The sequence below is a fragment of the Excalfactoria chinensis genome, chromosome 13, assembly GCF_039878825.1.
Source record: "Excalfactoria chinensis isolate bCotChi1 chromosome 13, bCotChi1.hap2, whole genome shotgun sequence".
NCBI classification, from domain to species: Eukaryota; Metazoa; Chordata; class Aves; order Galliformes; family Phasianidae; genus Excalfactoria; species Excalfactoria chinensis.
Genome location: NC_092837.1, coordinates 13,103,382 through 13,128,677, shown reverse-complemented (window position 1 = coordinate 13,128,677; position 25,296 = coordinate 13,103,382). Strand labels below are relative to the sequence as shown.

The 25,296-nt window shown below is 42.2% G+C and overlaps 1 protein-coding gene across 9 annotated transcripts in view; it reads right to left on the bottom strand.

The window, feature by feature from the left end:
• EBF1 (EBF transcription factor 1) overlaps window positions 1-25,296 on the bottom strand; it is a 252,247-nt gene that overhangs the window by 83,150 nt on the left and 143,801 nt on the right. For 5 of the 9 annotated variants that reach the window (XM_072347977.1, XM_072347974.1, XM_072347970.1 and 2 more), the window contains exons 7-8: window positions 8,832-8,913; window positions 1,232-1,373 (exon numbers count right to left, since the gene is read on the bottom strand). In XM_072347977.1, coding sequence (XP_072204078.1) covers window positions 1,232-1,373; window positions 8,832-8,913 — 224 coding nt within the window. The remainder of the gene's footprint in view (window positions 1-1,231; window positions 1,374-8,831; window positions 8,914-25,296) is intronic. The other 4 variants (XM_072347975.1, XM_072347976.1, XM_072347972.1 and 1 more) reach the window with 1 other exon arrangement.

Below are 25,296 nucleotides of genomic sequence, written 5' to 3'. Positions count from 1 at the left end.
AGAAATAATCTACCAGGCTGGAAGAGGGAGAGGGGAGTGAAATGCCCTTTGGTTGTAGAGTCTTTTGTTTGTCTGGTTGGGGGGGAAGGGTTGTTTTCTTTTGTTGGGGGGGTGGAGAGTTGTCTGGGTTTGTTGTTGTTTTGTGATTTTGGTGTTGGATTCTTTTTTTTCTTTCTTTCTTCTCCCCCCCCCCCCCCCCCCCACACACACACACACAGCAGCAGTCATCAACTTTTGAGGACAAAGAGCAAAATAAAATGTTAATCGAATCCACATTTTTCAAAGAGCATTCACACTCAACAACTCCCATTTTAAGCACCTACAGTAAGCAGCAGATATTATCTTCCAGGACCAGTTGATCTTATGGAAAAGCCAGGCTGCTTCCAGCCACATTGCCCCTTTCCACCCTTGCTGGTGCTCACTATGCTTGCAGAAAAGCCAGCCAAATTTCCTTGAACCACTTCTCCTTCAACTTTTTCAGCAAAACAAGCCAGACTGGCAAAGATTTATTGTTGAAACTGTCTAAGAGAGATGAACTGTTTTAGATTGAAGGAGGTTAAGGAGCAATCAGACTATCATCTTGGCTGGCATGTCTACGGTAGAGAACAGCCTCCAGCATAGAGAAGAGACCAGCAGCTGTGGCACGAAAAGAACAAGAACCGTCTCAGCTGGCACAACTAGAGTCACAAGAGAACATTTACCCATTGCTTGAGTAAGCAGACAGCCTTCCAACGGGCTCTGCTTTCATTTACAGCAATTCAAAGGAACAACTGGATCTCCTAAGGAGTTCTACAGCCTATAAGAATGTGTAATCCCATCCAAAATTTGGGTGCTGAGCACTTCAGGAAACATGTAACATCCATTGCATGCACAGTCAAAAACCAAAGCTGTTTGGAAAAGGTCAATCTTGGTTGCTGAATAGACACAAATCCACCTCCAAAAAAAAAAAAAAAATCAAGCTTCACTAACACAGAGAACAGATCCTGCATCCATGTTTGCCTACCAGTTTTCACTTCGCTACACTTTGTGCTGACCTACTTGAAAAATTCCACTTTGGGCAGGGATAACTGTCTTTTTAAAGCAGAGGCCAGTCTCTTTTATCCCTTTAAGGTATCCCAATCCCGAAGGCATTGATCTTAACGCGGCAACTTGAAACCAGCAGTCAGTGACAGAAACCAAATAAATCCACATTTAAAGTAGCAATGCCAACCAATGAAAATGATATGCCTACCATGTTCCAGATAAGAAGGCGTACCTTCCGAAGGATCGAGTCTTCGAGCTCTCCGCCCATGCTTGGAATTGTTGTGCACAAACATATTGTCCGACACTGCCAACACATGGCCATCGACATTGACTGTTGTAGACACCACAACCTGCAAGCACAAGAGTAAAATGAAGGAACATTCTGATGTATATGTATGTTTTTTAGGAAGCAAAGAGTGTAATAAACTCAGTTAAATAAATAACAGCTGGGAGCTGTAGAAAATTGCATAGCTATTTCACATAATAACTGGTGCTTATGCTGTACAAATCTAACAAGAGACACTATTGATGAGTGGGTCTTTGGCATCGAAAGCTTTTGATGCAGTTTTAAGTCAAATTGCAGAGTTTGTAGCTGAATGGCAGACAGCACACTGTTAACTATCATTTTAACAAGAGGATCTTTATTAAGTATTTTTCCCCACATGTACAAGGGCAGCTGTGTTTCACCCTAAATTATCCTTCAGTTTCCATGCTGAGGTAGATAGAGCTGTTGACACTGCAAATGAGAATCAATTCAGAATAAAAGAAAACAAAAGTGCATTTTGTGAAGTTGCAATTAGAGTTGCTGCATTCCTCCCCAGACAAACCTGCACTCTCACTCCTCAGTACAGTTACCACAGGTTGCTGGAGTGGACCAAATTTCTCCTGAGCTCTATCTCAGTAAGTACACATAGGTGTGTTTGTCTATGCGTGCACGCTTGACAGTGGGGACTTGATCTGGGAAACACAACTCTATTCATCCAGTGCTAGTATTATTTGTATTCACCAACTTATCTCCATGTCAACACCTTGGTTTGAGGAGAGGGGAAGGAGGTGGAGGGGCATTGGAAGCAGATTCCAATGCTTCTGTTCCATGGGGTGGCCCAGGGTGGGAAAGGAGCTGCATTGAAGGGGAGAAAATAGGTGTTGGGACCCAGCTGCTCAGAGGGACCTCTCAACCTTGAGGCTCAGAAGACACCATCCAAGCCAAAATCCCCATTCATTTTTGGAGGACCAACACTTTGGCCTTCAGCTGGCTGCCAGTTTGCCTGGAGCACGCGCTGCCTTCAAGAACTTCCACTAAAAACAATCAGAAGAAATGACCTACACTTCTCCTTACATTAAGCAGGGAAAGGGATTAAAAACTGAAACCCACAGAGATATGTTTATTCATGCGACCTCTTACAACCAAATATAATAATTGTCTGTTAATTGCAGTTTCAGCTCCCACCTCATGCTTCGACATGTGAAACAGCAATCAGCAGCTCCTGTTTAATCCACCTATTATGTTGACTAATTAACTTTGCTCGACAGTTTATTTCTTCCTCCATTATCAGCCCCTGTCAGCCGCAAGCACACTGCCGCAAAGGGGGACCTCAGCCCTTTTGATTGATCACCGATAGATTGACATGCAGATTAATTTAATTAGAATCACCTCACTTGAGAAATGAAAGACAATGGCAAGGGGGCTAATAGATCTGCTCTTATAATGAGGCAAGCCTCCAGAGCCACGGCAGAGGATTTCTGATTTATTTTGCTGAATTCCCCAGTCGCTCTGAAAGGCTCTTGCTTTAATTGTTCTTGGTTTTGAGAGGCTTTAGCCTCTGAAGAGGTGAAATGCTTTACAAAGATTGGCAAACATTGCTTCAACTCTCTCAGGAAGCTGCTGCCTCTCAAAGTTGGTCAAATGGGGACACTTAAAGGATCGCTTACGACAATTCAATTCCATCACTTGAACTGGATTAAAAATTTCAGACAAAAAAATTTTCCACCTATTGCTGACCACCTATAAGATGCATAGAAATATCAAATAAGCAAAGTTGCTGGCGGTGGGCAATTCCAAAGTTTTGTCTTTAAAAAGAGAAATACAAAAGAGAAATATTTTACATCTAAATGATCTCAAAACCGTCCCTCAGAATAGCATTCCAGGCAATAGATTTTGTGGGTGTTTTAAGTGAAAGATATTAAAATACCAAATAAATGATTCAAGAGCTCTTACAGATGGAAATACAGGGAGGAGAAAGCACCAAACACAGTAGGCACAGTAAGTAAGTTCCTCTCAAATCAAACTGGGGGGGGGGGAAATGGCAAAAATAAGTCCCCCAAAAAACCTATATATAAAATTCCAAAAGGGATTTCAAAAGTAATTTATTCTTTGCATTCCGGAGGGATAGAATAAAGTTTATGACATTTTCAATAAAATATGATCTTATAGTAAGTGGCTGAGGGTTTGAGATCTTATTTGTGCACTTGCAAACGTTGTCAGTTCTTTGCAACTGGGATTTGGAGCCAAATCCTTTGCTGGCATTGCTTGTCACAGCTCCATGATTTGTACCAGTCCCTTATCTTCTTCTAGGACTCTACTAAGGTACATACAGAAAGAGATAATACTGCAACTGATAATAATGGCCACAATCTGAAATACAGCCTCCATTACAAAAACCACATAGGAACGTGCATGCTTTACACTGGATGTAATCAATCCTGTGCTGAAACCCAAACTTCTGACCATTCTGAGAAATGAGGATACTAACAGCTCAAGAACAATAAGAGCAAGGCAGGTCCCAAACCTTTGAAAGGCGTGTATGTAATAAGCAGCTGTCTCTATGCCTGCACCTTCCTAGGGAAGAACTAGAGGAAATAAATTTGCGAGGTCACTTTTATGGGACTAAAACTCCACTCAGTTTTTCCCCCCTCGCATTTCTGAAATTGTTGATGCAACAGAGTTTGAATGACTTATCAGTGCCCCCCTACCTAACCACTGGACAAGGTCTGATTTACTATGAAGAGACCACATTGGTGTGGTTCTTCAGTGTTGTTAGCAGATGAAACTATAAAAGGAATCCCCAAGAGAAACCGTTTCCAGTCTCAGGAAATGCAGGAAAAAAAACAAACCCAAAACAGTGGTTATTCTTATGTGTCTGAAGAAAAAAAACATACTGCACCTGTAAGGAACAGCAAATCCTGCTTAATGCTTAAAACACAAAATCTCATTAATACAAGAATACTGAGCATACAGTGCACTAACAAAATAGTGATACCCCTAATTATTAACAGGGAAAAAATACAGCTTGAATATTGTGTCCTACAGTTGCATACTTGGACTGCTACAGAGCACTTACATACTTACAAGTTCTACTCATATTTTTTAATCTAAAAAAATACTACACTCTCCTTATTTTGATACGACTGGGACACGTTCAAGTCAAAGCACCTAAACCTAATTTGTGGAGAAATCATAAAATCAGGGGGAGGGGAGAGCCAAAGTAGATGTGGAATGGCCACTGAGGCATCCTAAAACACAGACCATAGCAAGAGGGAAAGGCGCACTACAGTTTAATAAATGATTAATGAGGTGCTGACACATTAATGTAAGCACAGGGACAACCAGGCCTGCCAAATCTCAAACCTTTCCAAATTTTGTCAACAAAACACAGTTTTAATTTGGGACAGGCAAACACGGAAAACGATTTTGAGCTTTAGCTTCAGCCCTTCATAGATTTTGAATTTAAATCCTGTATCAACACCGGGGGAGACAGGGGTATGAAAGAAACACACTGGTTTATAACTTTGTTCAATGAAGTTGGCACTATCAGCGGCATTAACGTATCACGGCTCTGTGGATTATTCTGCCTGCCATTAAATAGTCCAGTTGTGAATGCGTTGGAGCCGAGTTTAAAAAAATATTCTGCGATCAGGAGCCTGTAGATCAAGCTATTTATCCACGTTTAGCACTCAGCCTGTTTATTTGTTATGGTACCTCACCTAATATATCAAAATTAAGCATCGCATGACTCCTCATTTTTAACCACAGCCCATTAAGCTTCACTAACTGATTAAGACATAGCATGTTCCTTGTGCTTTCAATTTTCTCCAGTGTATGTTGAGGGCTCAGATATTTTTGTGATGCCCCCAACATCCAGTGGCAAAGGCAGAGAAAATCTGATTAAGATGATTTCCAGATTTAAAGCGTGTCATTAGTGTAAAACCTGTAACTCGTGCATTTGCTGCTCTGCTGAAACCTATGCAGAAATGGCTTGAGCAACGCGTCTTTATTTTCATCACCACTTGGTGACCCCTTCCTACAGTATCTTCTGTATCCTAATAACTAGAAATTTCTCTCCATTTAACACAGTGCTTAAAAACGTGCCTAACTTAAAGCGCATAAGTACAATATATTCAGTCATTTTGCTCACGTGCACAAGGCCACGCCAGGCACTTAATTACCTTGTTGAATTGGGCCACAGCTCTTACTGCTATTTTCCAGTCTTTTTTTTTTGCCTTTCCCTTCTCTAGGGATGGAACCTTGCATGTCCAAATTCCATTATCTGGGATTCATGAAGCATCATCTCTGTCTCTTATGCAAATTTGCAATAAGACACAAGTGGCTTCAATTCAAACATGAGTGGCAGCATCCCATTGAGGCAAACTAGCAGCCCAGGCTGAGGAAGAGGTTGTGGTAACAGCATTGAACAGCATGGCAATTTCTGAGTGACTTTCAAGGTTTTCATAATAAACGAATGTTCAGGGTTTTACGCGGTGACTCAGTCTGAAAAGTTTTCTCTAAATTATAACTTGACATGTGTCAGTTTGCAAGCAGCTGTGCTAAAACAAGAACAACAAGATAACTGGGGCACTTGGGTTTCATTAATTACAATAACATACGAAACTGTTTAGGTTATATGAATGAGTTTTCAACTCTGAAAAACAAAATCCGGACAGAGTTCACCCGTGATACCACCTACTTATTGCCACCACTGATTGGGGCTCGACAGCCCATCCCACCAAAACCAACAGCTTATTGTGACAAAGAATACAAAAACAGACCGAGCATCTGCTCCATGGGGTTTTTAGAATAATAAAGACAAGGTTGGACTAAGGGGAAAATAAGCGGTGTTGCCAAATGTTTTGTGCAACTGAGCTGATGAAACAGAGATGAAGTAATTTTCTTGAGAACGAGCAGGGAGTCTGTACCATAGTTGAACGCTCAACTGAACTGCCTCGAGTCCCTGCATGAACAGCATTTGACTTTGTCTTCTGCTAGAAGAGACAGAACTATTACAACCAATGCCAGCACCACTCCAGCACACACTCCTGCTGGCACTTGACACTGCTGATACGCAGAACCCAGTCATCACATGCTTGAGCATCTCAGACGTGTATGGAAATGCATCTCTTTCCAGGCCTGTACCTGTTTTTCTGCTGACCTTATCCCACTAATTCAGGAACACAACGTTTGGGATTTCCACATGCAGGAGGGAATTTATCAGTACTGCCCTGATTTGGCATAAAACTCATGCCCCTCACCTTCACTGTTTCTCCCACCTAAACCACAAGTTCTGTTGTAATGACTCCTAGCAACTCTGGGAGGCAGATAACTGATATCATGCCAAAACATGGACAAGCTCCCAGGCAGCTTGACAGTCCAGCACAGAAGGTGGAACAAAGTAAAGGAAGAGAAAACCTCAATTTTTCTGCAAAAAAGGGTGTGCTGCTATTCAGAAAGCATCTGGAAATATTTTTTAAGCAGACCTTAAACATAACTTTAAGACAGACTTTTAAAGTCATTGGGAATACTTCGATGGCACAAAGGAGCTGATGACAAACCCTCTACTCACTTCACAGGGACCTGGATTTCATTTGGTTCCTATACAACACCATCATAAATATCCAGGTGCATCATGTTATTGAGATACTATGGTCATGCTTGGTCCTTTTCATGCCAAGAAATAAAAAAGGAAGACTGGATTCAGTATTCTGACTATTTTAAGAAGTCTAATGCAAAAAGAACAAGTTCAAGATGAAAAAAAAGAAAAACAAACAAACATAATCCACAACACAACACGAGAGCAGCTATAGTAAAACAATATGCCTGGGCACTTAGCAGCATGCTACAAGCTCCCATACCACCCTGTATTACAGTATAAGCAGTTCACTCTGCTGAAAGTGATTAATTTCTTGAAAATGCTAAGGTCACACTAATTGACATGACCTGTGTAATTAAGCAGTCTCTGTTTACACACGGAAAGCTCAACTGCTGTGAAGCTGGGTTTGTATGACAGAATGTCTTTACAAGTCAAGAGATCAACAACCTTTCCTATGTCCTACCCATTCGCCGACACAGGCTCCTGATTGCTGTTCTGAGAGAACACACAAAGGCATTACCATATGAAAATCAGCCTCCAGGCTGGGTGAGCACAAACCCAGCAGAGTGTACATGTTATGAAGCAAGTTCTGACAGGCCCCAGGGGTGACTGCTTGGCCTGGAGCCCCATGCTGGGGAGTCCTTTTTCCACTTTCTCCTTCACTGATAATGCCCTCTCAAATCACAGGAGAAATGTGACGGAGGGAAGAACGTGAGATGAGAAGCTAGCAGCTCTGCCATGCTAAAACTAGCTTTCATTTTGCTTAATTTAATCCCTGTCGCCACATCTATGCTTGTAGGGGCAAATATCACCCTCCTACCCCCACTGCTGTTGCAATTAAATAGCTCACGGAAAGACATACCTTCTACATATAAATAATATTGTCATTCACAAAGCATTTAGCGTTTTCAATTGAAATGCCACAAAGAAGCAAACACATGGTGAGCTTCTGCAGAAAGCCACAGACATCTTTTGGAGGTTTCTTCCTCCAGAGGTCCATACAGTCTATGGGACAAACCTGTTACTTCCTCAGCTCCCTGAGGCAAATCCCCACTGAAAGACTGAATCACATTTTCTCCCCATACTCCACTTACTCATTCCATCAAAAGAGAAGGTCCTTTGTATCCTCACCTTGTGTTTTAATTCAGCCCCTACTCATGTAAATCACCACTGGCACAGCCAAAGGACCATGTCTCCAGTAACAGGTTTAGAACAGCCTCTTCTCAGTGTTGTCAATGCACCATCCTCTCCCATCAGCTCAGAGAAAGGCAAGCACAGACCATCTTTCCTGAGTGATACTTCTGTTCTTAGTTCCAAAAGTAGTCATGGATGTAGGGGTGGCATACAGAAACATCCCTGGCCTTTTAAATGGTTACCATAGCTCCTGAGCCTCCCTACCACACACTGAGACACTGGGGAAGTATCAGTGCAAACCATCCCAAGAAAGTTAATCAGTGGTAGTTTCTTCCAAGGGGGGATGGGCTATCATATTAATACACATTTATGAGTCTTCAAAGCTGCAGCATAATAAATCCTTATGTGTAATCAGAGAACTCAGCCTGATTTTGTTACTGAATTACTCTTATAGCTTCCTCTGCCTCTTCCAACAGACACGGCTCTCACTTTGTTCGGTATCTTTACATGAAGGCAGTTTCTCAGGCAGAACAGAGAATCCCAAAGCTACGTTGTGACTGAAAACAATAGTGAAGTCATTTTGATTTTTCTTTTCATAGATTCACTTCCCATTGAGATAATTTTACCATCAAGAATGTTCTTGGCCAGAAGAAAAGGAATGAAATCACAAATACCTCCACCCAATTCTGCAGTGACAAGCAGCCCTTCAGGCAATATTCTGTGACCTTATATTTTAGCATCTCCCAATGAATTACTAGGCTAGTTCAGGTAAGCTGCTGATTTTTAAAGGAGGAAACATGCCCAACTGACCTGAAATCGTCGCATGTCTCGAGGGTTTCCTGCATTTTTTAGACAATTTTGGTTACATTTGAGAAAAAATTTCAAGAAGAACCTGTGGAGAAAGAGAAATGGGCATTATCATCTTATAAACGGAGCACAGTAATACAGCGTAACATCTGTATGTTTGGTCTAACAGAGCCTTATTCATGTTACCAATCTCAACTCAGACAGTTCATACTACTGACCATCCACTGAGCGAGCAGAGGCCACAGTCCAGCACAAATGTGTAAGGATGCCTGAGCGTGTAAGCATGAACTTAATAGTTCTGCTATAATAGGGCCATTAAAGACTGCAGATGTGGTCCCTCTTTCACACTAAATGGCCTAACTCGTGGAGCAAGAAAGTAAGAGATACATGTTGTGGTCCATCAAGAAAAGAAATGAAAAATGTCAGCCAAGAAAATTTCCTCATATATAAATGGGATTTTGTTTTACAAGTTCAATTCAGTGTGCACATTTTGATTCAATACAAAAATACAGAAACCATTCCATACAATCAAAATCTCCCTTCCACAATTACGCTGTTTGTACATAATATTGATGCTTAAACGGTGGTTAGCAAAAGACCAAAACCCAAAGAGAAGGACAGGAAAGTCTTGGTTAAAAGGCTGACATCACGGAAAAGTGGAATATTTGCAATGCTGCCTATTTCCTGGCCATACACAGTTCACTGAAGTAGCTATGTGACCCTGACATGTATCTCTAAGAAAATACATTGCATTTTACAAAGCCAAAGAAAAAAGCAAACATTTCACTGAAAATATTTCCTTCGGTGTTATGCGTCAGTGGACTGTAAACTCATAAAGACAAGTCAATGAATAATGGTGGGTCTCAGATTCCAGGCTTTCTCCTTGAGAGCCAAAGTTTATCAGCCTTTTGTCCAAAATAAACTACAGACTAAGGCCTACTAAAGCTCAGCTGTGCAAAATTTAATCCTACAGCAAGTTTAAAACCTAGTGCAACCAGACAGAGCAGCGTTACGTTTGCAATAACCATTAGTTGACTAAGCAGAAGTTAATCTGACCTGTCTCCACATTAAAAAAAAAAAAAAAGCAAGGCGAGGGATTGTTTGGTCCTTCTTTGCTTGAAATCAGAAAGTTAACTTCTGCAAGCATCCATCTTTTAACACCCAAACTGAATGTTAAGTCAGCAGAATTTGCAAATGCTGCCAGTAAGAAAGGCAAAAGTGGAGAGTAAACAGCTTCAGAAAATCCCTTTTTGATGAGCAGCATTCCTTGCCCTGCTCTAGTTGGGATGCTGCCCCCCAAACCAGTAAGCTTCAGGGATTGTTCCTCCATGCCAAGAAAATCATGCCAGGCAAACAGTGGCAAGGACAAAGTCAAACTCTGAGGGACTGTCTTCATTAAAGAAAAGTAAGGTAACGCAGGGGATCATAAACTACAATGCTCAAGATTAGTATGATGTCCTGGCCCACAAAGTCCCTTCTCCCCTTGTGCTGAGAAATAAGAGCAAGTGACCACCAATCACTATAAGAATAAACAGACACCACTCTTGAACAGGGGTTTGGAAACACTGTATTTGTTTACACCAAAATTAACAGTGGTATAAGCTGTTACAATCATCAGGCAGGTTCTGATTTTCAATAACTGAAAGTTGGTGCTATTTTTTGTACGTGCGTGTGTCTTTTTAAGCCTCTAATGGCCAGCTGTGACAGCCTGACTCAGATTGTATAGAAGGAGCTGTCAGCACAAATCTTGGCATCTCAGATCCAGACAACTGCTTGCCACCAGGCAAAGGTTTGTACTTGTGCCAGAATGGATTTTGAGAGACAAGCAAACAGGGCATTAATTCTGCCAAAGAAAAACGAAAAGCGGGGAGAGTTCAGGATCTTACACTTCAGATTATGGTTTTCCTGTCAACAGCTCATCATTTAGTTCATGAGCTATGAAGGGCATGGACATCAGATCCCCCATGCCCTAAGCTGGCCCTGTCATGCAAAATGCTGGCAGGATCCAGAGACCACCCCTCCACGCAAAGCTGCTTGCTGAAACTAAAAGCCTGGCCATCTGTTGGGAAGTAAAGACATCCCTGTCAGCCTGCGCCTACAACCTCAGACAAGCCCTTATGTGGCAAAGCCTCAGGACTACTCATTCTGTGGGATGAAGCCTAAGCTCACTAAGGTTTGTTGTGAGACCATTCAAAGCTCTGCTGAGTGCTGGGCTCAGCAGTTGCATCCTTGGTCTGCTGCAGCCCTACAGCTGTACCACGACCCCATACAAGGCTGAGACATGGCAGAATTAAACGTATCAGTACTGAAAGATAGCATGAAACATGCAATGGCAGGAAGAGCCTTCCTAGCCACAGCACCACACGCATAAGATGCACAGCTGGAGGCTCGATGCAAGAGGCTCCCAGAAGAGATGGAAAGCTCTTGGTCAGTCTCTGGACAAACACTGTACATTGGAAGATTCACTATGAAATACAGGAATTGTGTTCTGGAGTTTCCAAACTCTGACACAAAGTTTGGAAGTATTTAGTGAAGACTGTGCAATTAGAGTTATCTTATGGAAGCTTCATCAAAATAAGCTGTAGAAGAAATTAGATTCATCTCACGCTGACCCAAGCAAGAGGTGATCAGCTCCCAGGCTGGCCTAGCACTCTCCAGCTGCCAGTATAACAACAATTGGACACATACAGATCAGCATAAGGGCAGCGCGCCATGGTTTTGACTCATGAGGTTCAGCTCTATCTCTCAGGTCCTGCTTGAAACTAATTGCCCCACCACCTTCTTCACCTCCAGTCCGGTCCTGCCAGCCTCTCTCTTTAGCAGCACTTTGCTCTGCAAATATTTCAGATTTAGATTGACAGGACTGGTCCAGGAGAAGTGCCAGCAAAGCTGAGCCCTTTGTAAGCACAAACTGCCATCTCTGTTTGTTTGCATCTAACTTCTGCACTGTGGGGTGTTTTTTTTTCAGCTCCCCATTTAGCAGGGCTGTGCAGCATTAATACTAACCGCAGAGGATATACAGCATTAATACTAACCACTGGGGTCTGAAATTCATTCCGAAGATGAAAAAACATGTGAAAAACGGAGGAATGTCAATGCAATCTTCAACTTTAACTCCCTCCAAACTTACATGACTGCTAAACACCAGATCTTCCGCCACACAAGACTCAGTCGTTCATTATAGTTATTGCTACCATTCAAAAGTTTCTTTTTGCATGAATCAAACAGAACACATTTTCCAGCTCCGTTCCTGACTACTGACATCTCTGGCATGAGGAGCACTGGTGCATATGGAGCACAGAAACACAAGCCAAATTCACAGGAGTGAGCTCAGGTCCATAAACATGGAAACTTTCGTGATGGACCTGGGTTGACTGACTTGCTTTACTATTAAATCAAAGAGCTCTGGGCTTCATCCCTTATCCCATGTGGATATGGGACTCCAGATTGGGGAAAAACAGGTTAATTTTAGCTTCTAAGCTGTGATACAACGCAGCTCAGTGCAGCTACGAAACTGAATCAAGCATTCAAGTCTGTGAGCATGCAGCCCATGCCATGGCATCATCCTACCACAGGTTTCTAAGAAACTGCAAGGACCAATGCAGAAATGTAACCTCCAGCTGAACACAAAATTCCAGCCTAAATCGGACAAAAAAAATGACCCTTATGGGTCCCTTCCAATTCAGGATATTTTATCATTCTATGGTTCTACCTGCTGCCCACTGCTGCTGGCTCCTTCCTGACACCCGTCTTCCGATTCCCCTCCTTCCACCATAAATTAATGCCCATGTTTAATCAAAGCAAACAAAGAGTTAATGAAAGCAAGTCCTGACACGATCTGGGCTGGTTCTTCTGTCACTCTCCCAAAGGAAATTTAAAGGAACTCAAACACGAAAGCTCAGCAGTAGGATTTTCTTGCCATTGCCACAGTAAATATGCCTGTGGAAGGAGAAAAAATTAGTTGGAAAGGGAAGACCTGCTGCATTCCTGATGCTGAAGAAAAGCTTGTTTGTTCCCAATACATTGGAGAAGTTGTTCAGGAACAGTTCATCCATGTGAAAATATGACAGCTGTCGGGCTGCCAAGGTCAGCCAGAGCAGTGGCCATCCAGAAGTGCCAGTCATACAACTTAAAGCTCTTTAGGGCAAGCAAATCTGACAAAACTCAACTCTTCTGCGGTGTAAATGCATTCAATAGAAGAGGGTAAATTTAGACTCCTGGGTGAAACACAGCAGTAAGTGCGTGTGGGTTTGCAAAATTAGTAAATGCAAAATATGTGCAATAATTAGCAACTGCCCACCAGATAAAAGGATTGCACGCTCATTCTGTACGATGTACCAATTCAGCAGGAGTACTAAATATGTGCATAAATTTAAATACAGAAGCAGTTCTGTTGGAGACAAAGGTGGTATTCACGTACCTCTGTACCTTGCAGAACTCAGCCACAATCCTTTACGTGGTTGCCCTCCCAGCAAAGAGGACACTGGGACGCTACAAATACTGTTTTCTCAAGGAGTTTGTGATGGATAATTTCTTTCTGGTGAAAACTTGGCACATAAAGGTGCGCAGAAGCCAATAGAGGGGTGAACCCACAGGTCATAATCTTTTGACTTCTCCAACGTTTCTAAACTTCCCCTACAGGGATCGGTTTGTTTTTAATCCCAGTTTCCCATAGAAAAGGTGTCAAAATAATTCAAAACTTAATACAAAAATTGAGTTCAGCGCAGCTAATAATTGCAGAAAAAGGGGAGGAAAAGAAATCTTACTATTTGAAACATACAAATTCACATTCATTAATGAATCCACTGTTGTAAAATTTCAGGTTTGGGGGTTTCTTCTGTTTGTATTTGAACTCACAGACCTTTTCACATGCAATGAACTGGCCGTGTCAAGTACCCCCCATTCACAGAAGAAAAATTGAGCCTTACATTGGTATCTACCAGCATGAGGTTGTGCATGGAAATCAAATATAAGCATGGGGAAACCTCCTGTTACCTACATGTTCACAGCTGGATTTTGCTTGGCTCTTCAGTCAATAAACAGCAGTAGCTACCTTTTGTGGCATTTTTACAACAGGAAATTTATTCTGCAGAGGAGAAATTAAACACCAGATACAATCACCTAACTCTTTTCTAAACACAACCTCATTGACTTGTCAAACATCCCAATTAAGAAGAAGAAAAAAAATCCCAAATATCCTCTCACTGGACTCAGCATTCTCATTCAGTGCCTTAAAAATGAAGCTGAATCAGACGTGTATTTTGTATTTATAGGAGCTAAGCAGCCACAAAGGGGAAAAAAAAGCCAAAGCCAAAACCCTGGAAAATTATTTATTTTACTAGAAAATACTTATTTCCCCCTTGAACTACAGAAAAGGTCCAAGAAAGGCAACGTGACAGAGAGAATAAGCCTCAAACAGCCAGAATCTATTGACTGAGATTCTTCAGGCAATACCATATTAACAGAAACAGAATAGATTGCATTATTTCTGTAAACTCTGACTCCCCGAGCTGGCATAGCTGGGTTTTACTGCTACCAACGCAGTAAACACTCAGTTCAGCACAGCAAACAGGTGAGGAAGCATCCATGTAATCACCAGATCAGAAGGTAGGATTGCCCGAAATGCCCTTAAATAACCCACTGCTTGCTATACCACGTGCTTTCAATTGCTTTTCCTCAGGTCTGCACGTTCTGCACAGCATATCAGTGTTTCACCTTACACCTTACAGAACTCTCCAGTTCTAATACTGAGTTAAAACGCATCAGAGAAATTCACAGTACTTAGGGAATTTGTGTTTGGCATTTCTGCCCACGTGTGAGTTAAAATCCCACGGAGATGGTTTTGGTTCCTTCTCCCACATTTTTTAATAAGAAAAGAATAACACCACCAAAAAACAACATCGCTAAACAAAACTAAAAGTAGTCCACAGGCAGCTTTGAGTGCTCAGCTTCTGTCATTTCATTTTGCCCCAGATCTGACCATTTAATACATTTTTTTTCCCTTAAAGTTGTGAAAATGTGACTTTTCTTATCTATCCTTACTGCGCTCAGATCCATTATCTAAAGTTTTTATTAGATTTCAGCTGCCCTCCTGCCATAAGAAGGGCTGGAAGGAGTTTCTACCATCTATGTACAGAGCACATGCAGTGCGTGTGGGTTCTGACAGCGCGATGCAGGATGAGTGCGCTGCACCCGCTGCACTCTGTGACAGCACAGAAGCAGCAGAGCCGTGCTCCTATGCTGCGTGCAGAGCAGTTGTTTGCTTACCCAGCACAGAAACCCCCAGTTCTGCCTTTCTATGCCTACATCAAATCACTGCCTGCTCTTTACGAGTTGATGGGCCAACGCTTTCGCTGAAATGGTGACAGACTTTCCAGCACTGCAGCGCATAAAGTCACATAACCAACAGAATTTGTTTACTTACTAAAAGAACCATTATTCAAATGATTTGTTTCATCTGAACTACTTTTCATTTTGTTCTGTCTCCACATTTCACCTATTTGACCGCTCACAGACCGGACTATAAAAGCAGGTGAGATATTTCTGATTTTACTAAAGATGCTACAATCCAGCCACTGGAAAAAATCTAAAACATCTCTGTGCTCTGTCATAGTTCACACAATGCCATTGAATTAGCAGCCCTCCCAGGGCCATAGTTCTGCTAAAAGAACCTCTGTTCAGTGTAAGCGATGACAGATAACAGCACTGCTGTTATTGTTATACGATATGAGTATTTGGTTGCCTGCTACCTCATGGTAAACTACTGTAACTTTAGCGCTGTTACCGAAAAGCATCAGTGGTATCGCAGCCCCGGTGTGCTGCAGAGCAGTGCTAATCCAGCCAGCTGAAGCTGCTTCTCTCTTAGCAGATGTGGGACCCTAAAACTCATCACCTGGAGCCAAGGGTGCTGATGACATGTTCCTTTCATCCACTTGCTGGGAAAGTTATAAAGATTCACGTGGTACATATTTCATGTGTGGGAAACAGACACTTCTTTTCTCTTGCACGCTATTCCCAGATCAGCACATAAATGCTCTACAGCATATAAGGAGCTTGCACATAAAGTTGCGTGCAACCTGGCTGCATGTACAATAATCAATGATTTCTCAAGTAATCTCACACCCTTGATACCCTTAAATAACACTGACACAGCAGTGTGACCATCCAAACTGCCAGACCCAGCAGGGCCACGTGTTGATGCAACGTGTGGGATGCAACGATTGATGCAATGTGTGGGAGCAGGATACCTTCTGGCCAGAGCATCAGCAGCACAGAGAAAATGTCCTGTCCAGAGAGATACGGAGTGTTACTCCAAACCCCTCTGAGCAGAGGTCTCCTACAATGCACAGGCAAGGTGCTGGTGTAGTTCTAACAGCATTCCTCCCCATGACCTGGCTCAAAACTCACTCAGGTTTTGTTTTCAAGATTTTGCTTATAAGCGGAAAAGGCACAATGGAAAATAAATAAATAAATGAAAACCAGGAGGTGTGGACTGATATGGGAATATTTGACCAGTCTTATGCATAGGACTGATGGCCTGAAAAGAAAGAAAGGTCAAAGGGAGGCACCTGTAAGTCTCTTATTTCCAACAATGCACAACATATGCCAAGGGTGAATCAGAGGTGCATCAGAAATGAAGAAAGCAATCAGGTTCATTCACGTTTACAAATCATTAACAAATCCAAGGAGTCTCCAGCCCCAGGGAAACGTAACAGAAATGCAGCGCACACACTGACTGTGAGAGCTGTTCCACTGCCAGCAAGAGTCATTTGTGGGACCACGGCATTAAGTGCTGGGATGAGACCTCAGCCCCAGCTTTTGCATCACCAAATCCTCAGTGGAACTGTAACAGCAAGAGCCAACTTAGAAATGAAATGATAAATCTTGTTTCACGCAGCCCTGCTCTGAAGAGGAGTGCAAATTACTTCACCTGACTCAGCTGCATAATTACATAGAAGAACTTGGGAAGTGTCAGCGTTCTGAAGGATTGAGTGCAACCCCTCGACAGATAATTTATGCTTCAAAACGAAAAATGAAGAGTTTGTTTCAAGTAAAGAAACAGCAGGGAAGGACTTTGTGCAGGGGAGAAAGAAAAAACAACGTTATCAAGTCATTATAACTTCTAGTGACCTGAACCTAAACTGGGATTGCGGTCAGAGTGAGGAAAGAGTCTGAAAGGGGATCTACTATGAAATAAAAAAGTTTACAGAAAAATACAAAGAATCTGTTTCTCTTGCAAAAGAAATCTAGATAAAAGGAGGCTTGAAAGAAACCAGTGAAAGCAAGTCTAGCATTAGCCACACAGTCACATAATGCAAATGTATGTACGATATGTATATGCTTTCTCTTGGTACAAGGAAAGTTCAAGCATAAAAATGCTGCAGAACAAAGTCAAATGCTGCCCCGAGTCCCTGCCCATGGGCTGGGTGTTCCACTCAGGGGTTGCCATTGTTTCAGGACATTCAGGAGAATAAAGCTTTTGCTTCCCTTGCAGCAGGATGCTCTGCCATGAGGATGGGATCTGGAGTATCACTGCTATTTCGAGTGCTAGAAGGAAGCAGAACACTGTTCTGTGGAAAGGCAGAGGCACTTTGCCTGAGCTGTACGTGTGGTGGTTCAACAGGAGGGTGTTGTTGGACAGGGATGCTGAACTGCTTTAAAGGAGGAAATTGTGCAGAATTTCTGTGCATGTGTGTATGTGTAAACAACTGAGACACTGCAAAATGCATTGTAAATCACCACACAAGGGGAAGACTGAAAAAGTAAAGAGAAAAGAGAAAGTTTGTGATGTCATAGCAAAGAAGATCACAGTAATGCTGGAGAAGTTGCAGGTGGGCATTTAACATTACATTGGAAGAACTTAATTACCTCCACAGCAGAAGCATAGAATCAAAACATATACTTCAATATCACAACTTCTGAATGAAGCAGGACTTTTTCTAAAGCAAGGGACTTTAAACATAGAGAAAAAACCCTTTTGCTGATGCCTTCTTCTTATGTCACAGAAACATGAAAAGACATCATAGCCTGCAGCTATGAAGTTGTCCACTGCACCCACCCAGAAGGGTGATGCAGCTAACAAGAAGAGTGGCCTGCCCTTGACGTCAGTCCCCCAGTGAGGGTACCCAAGCTGAAGGACAAAGCCAAATGTCCTAAATTGGAGTAGTATTACAATCAAAAGTCGTAGGTGGGGTGAGGTAAGGACATCAGCTGGGCACTGCTGGCACCAGGATGCCTTTCTGTGTGAACACAGGGATTATACCCATGATCAATGGGATTCATATCCACAAAACACACTCCATGAGGATTTGCAAAGTCCTACATAAATCCTGCATAGCTTTTATTTCTCTGTATCACCATGGAGTAACAAAAATAGCATTAGCAACAGGAAAATGCGTGTTTACAACAAGCAACTAGGTAAGGGTGCCAGGGCAGAAGTTATTGTACATTGACACTGTACCACCAAAAGCCACAATGAATGTAATGAACTAGGAACTGCTTGCAACTTTACAACTTTTCACTCTCTTTTTTTTTTTATACTCTACCATTCTTCTTTAGAGAACAATTGTGCTGGCAACTGGCAAAGAGTAAAAAGGATGAGCAAAACCTCACAGCTGGCCCCTTCTAGCACCACCCTGGAAAAAAATATTTCCTCCCTAGTGTAAAAATAACTAACGAATCTCACCCAAAATCTTTCTAACTAGACAAACAGCTTAAAACCATCAAGAATGCCACATGGGTACAGGATACTGATTGCTCTTTTTGTGCTCAGTTCTGCAGCTCCCACAAAGTTGCACTAAAGACTTCTCTATTAAGACCTAATTGCATAATAATTGGCTTAAATGCTGAAACGTACTATCTGTTCTGTAACATATATGCATTTCACTAATGGAAAGGCTGAAATCCTGTGGGATGGCTGGCCAAACAATGCAAGCCTAGAAGATGAAATCAGGGCCTTATTTCAGAAATATTAATATAAATCTAGAGAAAACATTAATTTTTATCTTTTCTGGTGAACTGATGCTCCAGGCCCAGAGTTAACCAATACAGGAAATAAAAACACAGCTATATACCACCCAAAGGCTTGGTGAATCTCACTTGCTAAGCGTACAATACCAAGTTTTAACTCCCCACTCAATCTCCAAATAAAACTTAAGAGGGAGTTTGAAGAACTTCTTTACAGTGACAATGACACACGTTAGATCGAGTGCTAAAATATTCCCACATCACCTTGTCAATAATCACCACCAACCAACAGACAACCCTGACAAAATAATACTCCGGGCTTGATTCAAAATGAGAAGGAAAATACAGTTAAATGCACATTACCTAAGTACGTTGCATGTGAGTTTGGCGTCTGTTAAACAAAGCAACATGTCTCTGAGTTCAAACTATGAATCATTCAGATTACAAGAAGTTTCTCCACTCAAAGTTTACTTGGACTGAGCAGAATTACTACAAGTACAAAGTGAATGCGCTGTTCTTGCCTCTGCAGTGAAGCTTTTCAGCTGCCCTGGAGCTGTCTACATCCAGCTTTAGCCTTGGCACCTCCTGAGTCTTTCACCAACATTTTACAGAGTGAGTTCATGGATATAAATAAGCAGGCTTGGCTTCACTGTATTTAGGAGAGCATGAAGATCCCTTCATCTTTAAGATTCCTGATGCTCTGTACAGGCAGCTAGCTGGAACTAGCAAGGACACTGAGGAGAAAACTTTTATCCTTGCAGAAAGCGTCTTGGGACTTGTTACAACTACAGGTGGTCAGACACTTGACTTTGTGTCTCTCCTGAAAGACAGCACCTGTACCAGCACAGTACTCCCCGGTGTGACACCTCTTCAGCAACATCTGAAAGGGAAGCGTACCTCCTACTGAGCCACCAAACACTGCTTCCCACAGCAGCAAAGCTTTTCCATAGAGGACTCTTCTTTTTAAATAAAAATTGTCAGCCTAGTGATGCAGTGCCAATAACTCCATGTGGTTTTTGCTTTTCTATATTCTGAAGGTTGCTTGTAAAATAAAAAATGGGCTTCATTACACAACTGGGTACAGCCAGGCGGTGTGTCACAAGTTTCAAACTGGTATGATTCGTTTTGCAACTGGTCGTGGTCTTCTTGATGCCCACCCATTCATTCAGAAGGCACATTTCTAGCGTTCACCTACACATCTCTTTTTAAAGCAACAGACAAACACAGCCCGCACTCCCTGACAACAATTTCTGGTTCTTTCCACTTCCAAGGATCACAAAACAATGACCTTTTCTACTTTAATAAAGGGACGCTTTGTATTGAGTCATAGGCAATAATGCATTTGGGATGTGTAAACCAAGAACAAACGTGGGGCTGGCTGAACACCCACTAAAATCTCTTGGGTTCATCTCAGGGAAGATCGTACTTTTGAGATATTCAGGCAGAAAACTATCTGAAGTATTAAATAAGTTGATAGCTCTAAGCACTGATTGACTCCAGGCCAGACCCCCAAACTGGAACATTTCTGTGCTCCAGGCAATGCCCACTCTGCACCCTAATTCAGTGGCTGGAGATGCCTTTGCAGAGGAGTGAAACACAAACCTGGATGGAAACTGCCACACGTTTTGAGGAATTCCATATAGAGGTTCTCACCTGACCAGAAATAACCAGTTCAGATCCCATCTTGGAGACCTGATCTCAGGCCCAAGAAGTCTACAGGATGAAAAGGAAATGTCTTTCTTGAATGCATGAGAGGCATTTCCAAACCATCCCCACCCGTTACTCCTCAAAGGATGCAGCAAACAGCACCCCTTAGGCTGTATAAATCTCTGCAGAAGGAGCAGCATAATTTTTCTCCCATCACAAACCTTCCAGTCTAATATTTGACAGCCTAGATCAGGTGCTGTTCAAACATTTATTAAAACATTTTAAATGATGAATATATCCAATTATTACTATTAATGCAGCTAATACTGACTAATGAGGGAGAAACACACTAGCTTGTGTCCCACAATTCATTACCCCTGCCTTGTCAACAATTCAAAGCCCAAAACCTAATCATCCATACTGGGCCCTGTTATATTTCACACGTCACATTTAATAAGTCACTCAGTGCCTATAAATTAATGTAACATGTCGGCGTTTATGAGTGTGGCTTTGTCACTGTTAACAAATGATGTGCTGGCCTGGTCTGCTGCAGCTCGGCAGTGACGAATGACGGAGGATGATTTCTCTCCAAACTATAATCTACAGGCTGCAGAGTACAGCAACACATAGATACACGTATGGGCATGCATGCTCACATACACACACACACACACTATGTGTGGAAATGGTGTATAGAGCAAAGGATATGCATCTCCATATGTTTTTATAGACATATTTTATATATCTTGGTGCTGTTTTTTAATTTGCTCATTCCATTTTATCAGTATGCATCATACCCATTCATATACACATACATACACTATATACTGTATGGGATTGTAGGAGTGTAGATTTGGCTCCCCAGCAAGTTTAACAAACACCTCTTTATTGAATGTATCATGTTACAATTTCACCTGTGTTACTTCAAGCCAACTAAGTTTCTAGAACAGCCATACACACAGGTGGGGCCGAGTTGGATTTACAATTACTCTGAGCACCTGTAGTACTTCCACGCTCAGTGCTTTCAGAAATGAAACACCACAGACTTGCAGTGCAAAACACTGTGCTGAGCTGCAGATGAGTGGCACAGCAGCAGCAGGCTTTGTTGGATGGCTTTTTTTTTTCTGAGCAAAACTGATATTTTTAATGGTATGAATTATTCACAGCTTGAAGACACGATGCTCGTGGAGAGAAACAGTACCTGTGACATACAGCTAATTGTTAACACACTCCTTGATATTTTCCTGCACAAGGTGTAAGCACTGGAAAGTACCAGGAAAATGTTGGGGTCTTTTTTGGTTACTTTGGTTACAGCTGTGGCAGGTTCAGGATTGATGAAAGACATCTGGATTTGCATAAGGCTGCAGTAAGTACTATATGCAGTAATAAAACTGCATGTTGAAAATGCACATTGTGGCCAGGAGGGAAGTTATCACTGGAAGCAGCTTTTATAGAGCTCAACTGGTTTGTCAGCAGTGGAGGAAAAAGACAAAACAGAGCAACGACCTCTGAGAGATGAGCTCTTAGCCCCTAGGAAAGCTGAATGTTAACAACTCACAGAACAGGATCCCTGCTTTGGCCTTGTAACAAGGCTTTCCTGATGGCAAAGCCCCATTCATCCTTCTGTTCTCTTTTACATCGCTGATGCATCCTATGTTACAGCAGCAGACTCCCTATGAAATGAGACATACTCAAATACACGCAGTAATGTGAAAAGCGTAACTGAGATGTGAATGCTGAACCCACAGCCAGCCTGGGAGCAACAGTGGCAAACAGAAACTTGTGGGAGAGTCACAGCTGAGGGCTCAGCAACATGGAAAAATATGTGCAGAAAAAACAGCGTGTTAAAATATCTTCTTTAGGCAGTCTGTAAACAAAAGCATCCTTTCCTGATAAAATACAAGACTCGCTTGCGAACTTAAAAACGTTAAGTCTAAAACATTATTTGCAGTAGATTTAAAAGCTGACCACTTGGACCACTGACCCACAAACAGCTCTGGGACTTTGATTTTTTGTTTTTTAAACCTGGTCTCAAACCCAAAAACTCTCAAGAGGATTCTGGACCTGGTAAAAGGTTTCCTGCACAGGTCTAGTAAAAAATCACACATATCTGTGAGTCACTGGGTCTGAGCCCACTGAGCTGAACCCTCCACAGATGGAGGGCTGCCCTTCCAGCAATGCCATGACTGGAGATCCCTGCACAGATACATCGCACTGAATCTGGAACTGCATAGTTGGAATAATACAAGCGTATAGTTGTAATCACAGGGTAAATAGCCAGAGGGTATCTAAGAAAAAGACTCACCAGTGCTGAGACTTTCAGTTGAGATGGATGCTCACCCATGTTGAGGTTTGCCATAAAAACTCCATGAAGGAGTGATGTCCAGAAAGAGATTCAACCTTAGTGGTCAGCCCTTAAATGAAGTCTAGTAGAAGTGCAGTCAAGCTCCACCCCTTCTGGGAGTACAGCTGATTACCTTCACCTGTGCTCCCACAGCTGACTTGTCACTTGCCTCAGATGGTTAATCAGAGGCTCATGCTGTGATCAACAGTTTCCCTTATAGGAACATAGCACAGGTACTGAGATTTAAACTCCCCTCTTAGGAACAAATAGCAAAGAGCAAACTGAGCAGCAGGGGCACCAAGAGCTCCTCTGCCAGATAAATCTGGTAGGCTTGGCCAGCTTTTCCACCAGGCAGTACAGACAGAGATGGGCTTCTCTGGCAGCCAATTCTGGGCAGAAGCCCAACCCAAGGGCTTCAAATTGTCTTTGGAAAAAGTTTGTCTTTCTGTAGCCTCTATAGAACGTGGCCAGCACCCTGACTGGGCTTTTCCACTGTGCTCCAGGGCTACGTTGTGCAAACACCCCCTTGAAAGATACCTTCTTACAGAATGGGGAATATTAACCTCTATGAATGCCACCCTCCAGAAGTTATACAATCAAGCAGTATTCTAAACACTTTAGGTTTCAACCACTGACAAAGGTTTGTTCCTTGCTTAACGTCAGCCACTGTGACTCAATTGCTTCCACGTTTTGTTGAAGCAGCAAAAGTGAACAGCAGTGCAACAAAAAGCCGTGCTTCTTTCCCAAATCACTCCATCCTGGAAGAGCCACCTAATGGTTAAAGTCCTAGACCAGAACACAGAAGACCCAGATTCCTTTCTCTGCTTGGCATACTTTGTAAGCTGCCAAGTCGCTTTTAAGCTGCTAAAGATGCAATTAAGCCCTCTTGAAAGTCCTACTGCACATTTTACTGCATCTTTAGAAGTCAAAACACCTTTAAAAATCTAGCTTTAAATCTCTCTGTGTCTTCTCTTCCCATCTTTAAAATAGGGATCATGACACTTCCCTATCACACAGGTACTGTAAGGATAGATAAAAACAAAGACACTTTCTAAAAAGTGTCACACATATCCAGGATTGTCTCATGTATTGTTGGCATTAAAAAAAGAGTCTCAGATACTTTTACAGACTTCTGATATATAAAGAGAGAAACGATTTAGGATTTCATAGAGGGTTTTTTTTTTTAATGCCTCTAAGAAAATTATTCAGTACAGGCAGTATCAGTGAGAGAAGCACACTTACCAATTTGTTTTTCTAGGTCGTGGACGGGCTTCTTTAGGTAGTCCACACCTCTAGACTAATGGATAGGGTAAAAATTTGTTCAAAGGCTTGAGAATCACTGCTCCTGCACTCTACGTAATTGGGCAATAGCCAGCGCTGAAGGAAACCGTGGTGGAGTACAACCAGAGGTCAGCCATGGCACGGCAGCGTGTGGAGCAGAACAGCAAAGGCTAGTTGACCAATTAAAGGTAAGCGATGCCTCACGTCCCAGCTGCCTGCCATTTGCACAATGTGAAAGGTAATAAAGACCCTGAAAACACACGACCACATACCAGCCAAGCAATACAGAGCCCTCTTACAACAGAAAGCGGGGAGAGAAGGGGGGAAGAAACAAGATCCCCAACATACTAAATATTTTGATAATTTCACTACAGAAAATTTGTCAGTTGGCTATTGAAATGTGCACTGCTTTCCTTAAAAGCAATATTGTAATTCCAGCACTTAACTCTGAAATCATACAGTGCAAACTCTGCTTCTGAGAAGCTCTCTGCTAACAAACACCCTATGCTACAGAAGTTGAGACCACCGTTCCTGACTGCAAACAAACCTGCTCTGCTGTGCAGCACCCGCCCCCCCAAATGCTTTTCTTTAATCCCATTCTCCCCTGTGCTCTGTCATTCATTTATCTTCTCTAGTCCTTTCAGCCATAAGTTCTGTGCGGCAATACTATATTATTTGTACAGAAATCTGACCTACCGGAGGCCTCCAGGTACTACTGCAAAGTACACGATATACAAGAGAAAAGTTCAGCTTTGGTTGGTTTGTTTTTTTTTCCTTACATACACACTGAGCTGTGATGGGCAGAAAGGAAAGCAAAATGGGAGCGGAGTGACTAACAGGGAAACTCAGTCACATACATACACCACAGTCAAGCTTAGCTAAGCCAAGTTTTTACACTTTGAAAACTCAATGCCATGAGGAAGGTGGAGGCTTTGCAATAAAGCTATCGCATCAGCACTGCTGGAGAGTTTTCTAATTTACCAAAGGGGGAAAAAAAAAAGGCAACAAGAGGCTGAATTACAGTATTGCAAAGGCTTGGTGGATGGAATCTCTGAAATCTTGAAGAAAGGAAATCTGCATGACAATAACACTGTTTCCTTCTCTGAGGGACCCATAGGGCTCAAGAAACCGTACAGAAAGAACAAAAAAAAAAATACACAGCTATTTTCAATTCAGTCCATTGTATAGAATGGTGAATGTCGCAAGGTTTATTTTATAATGATATATTAT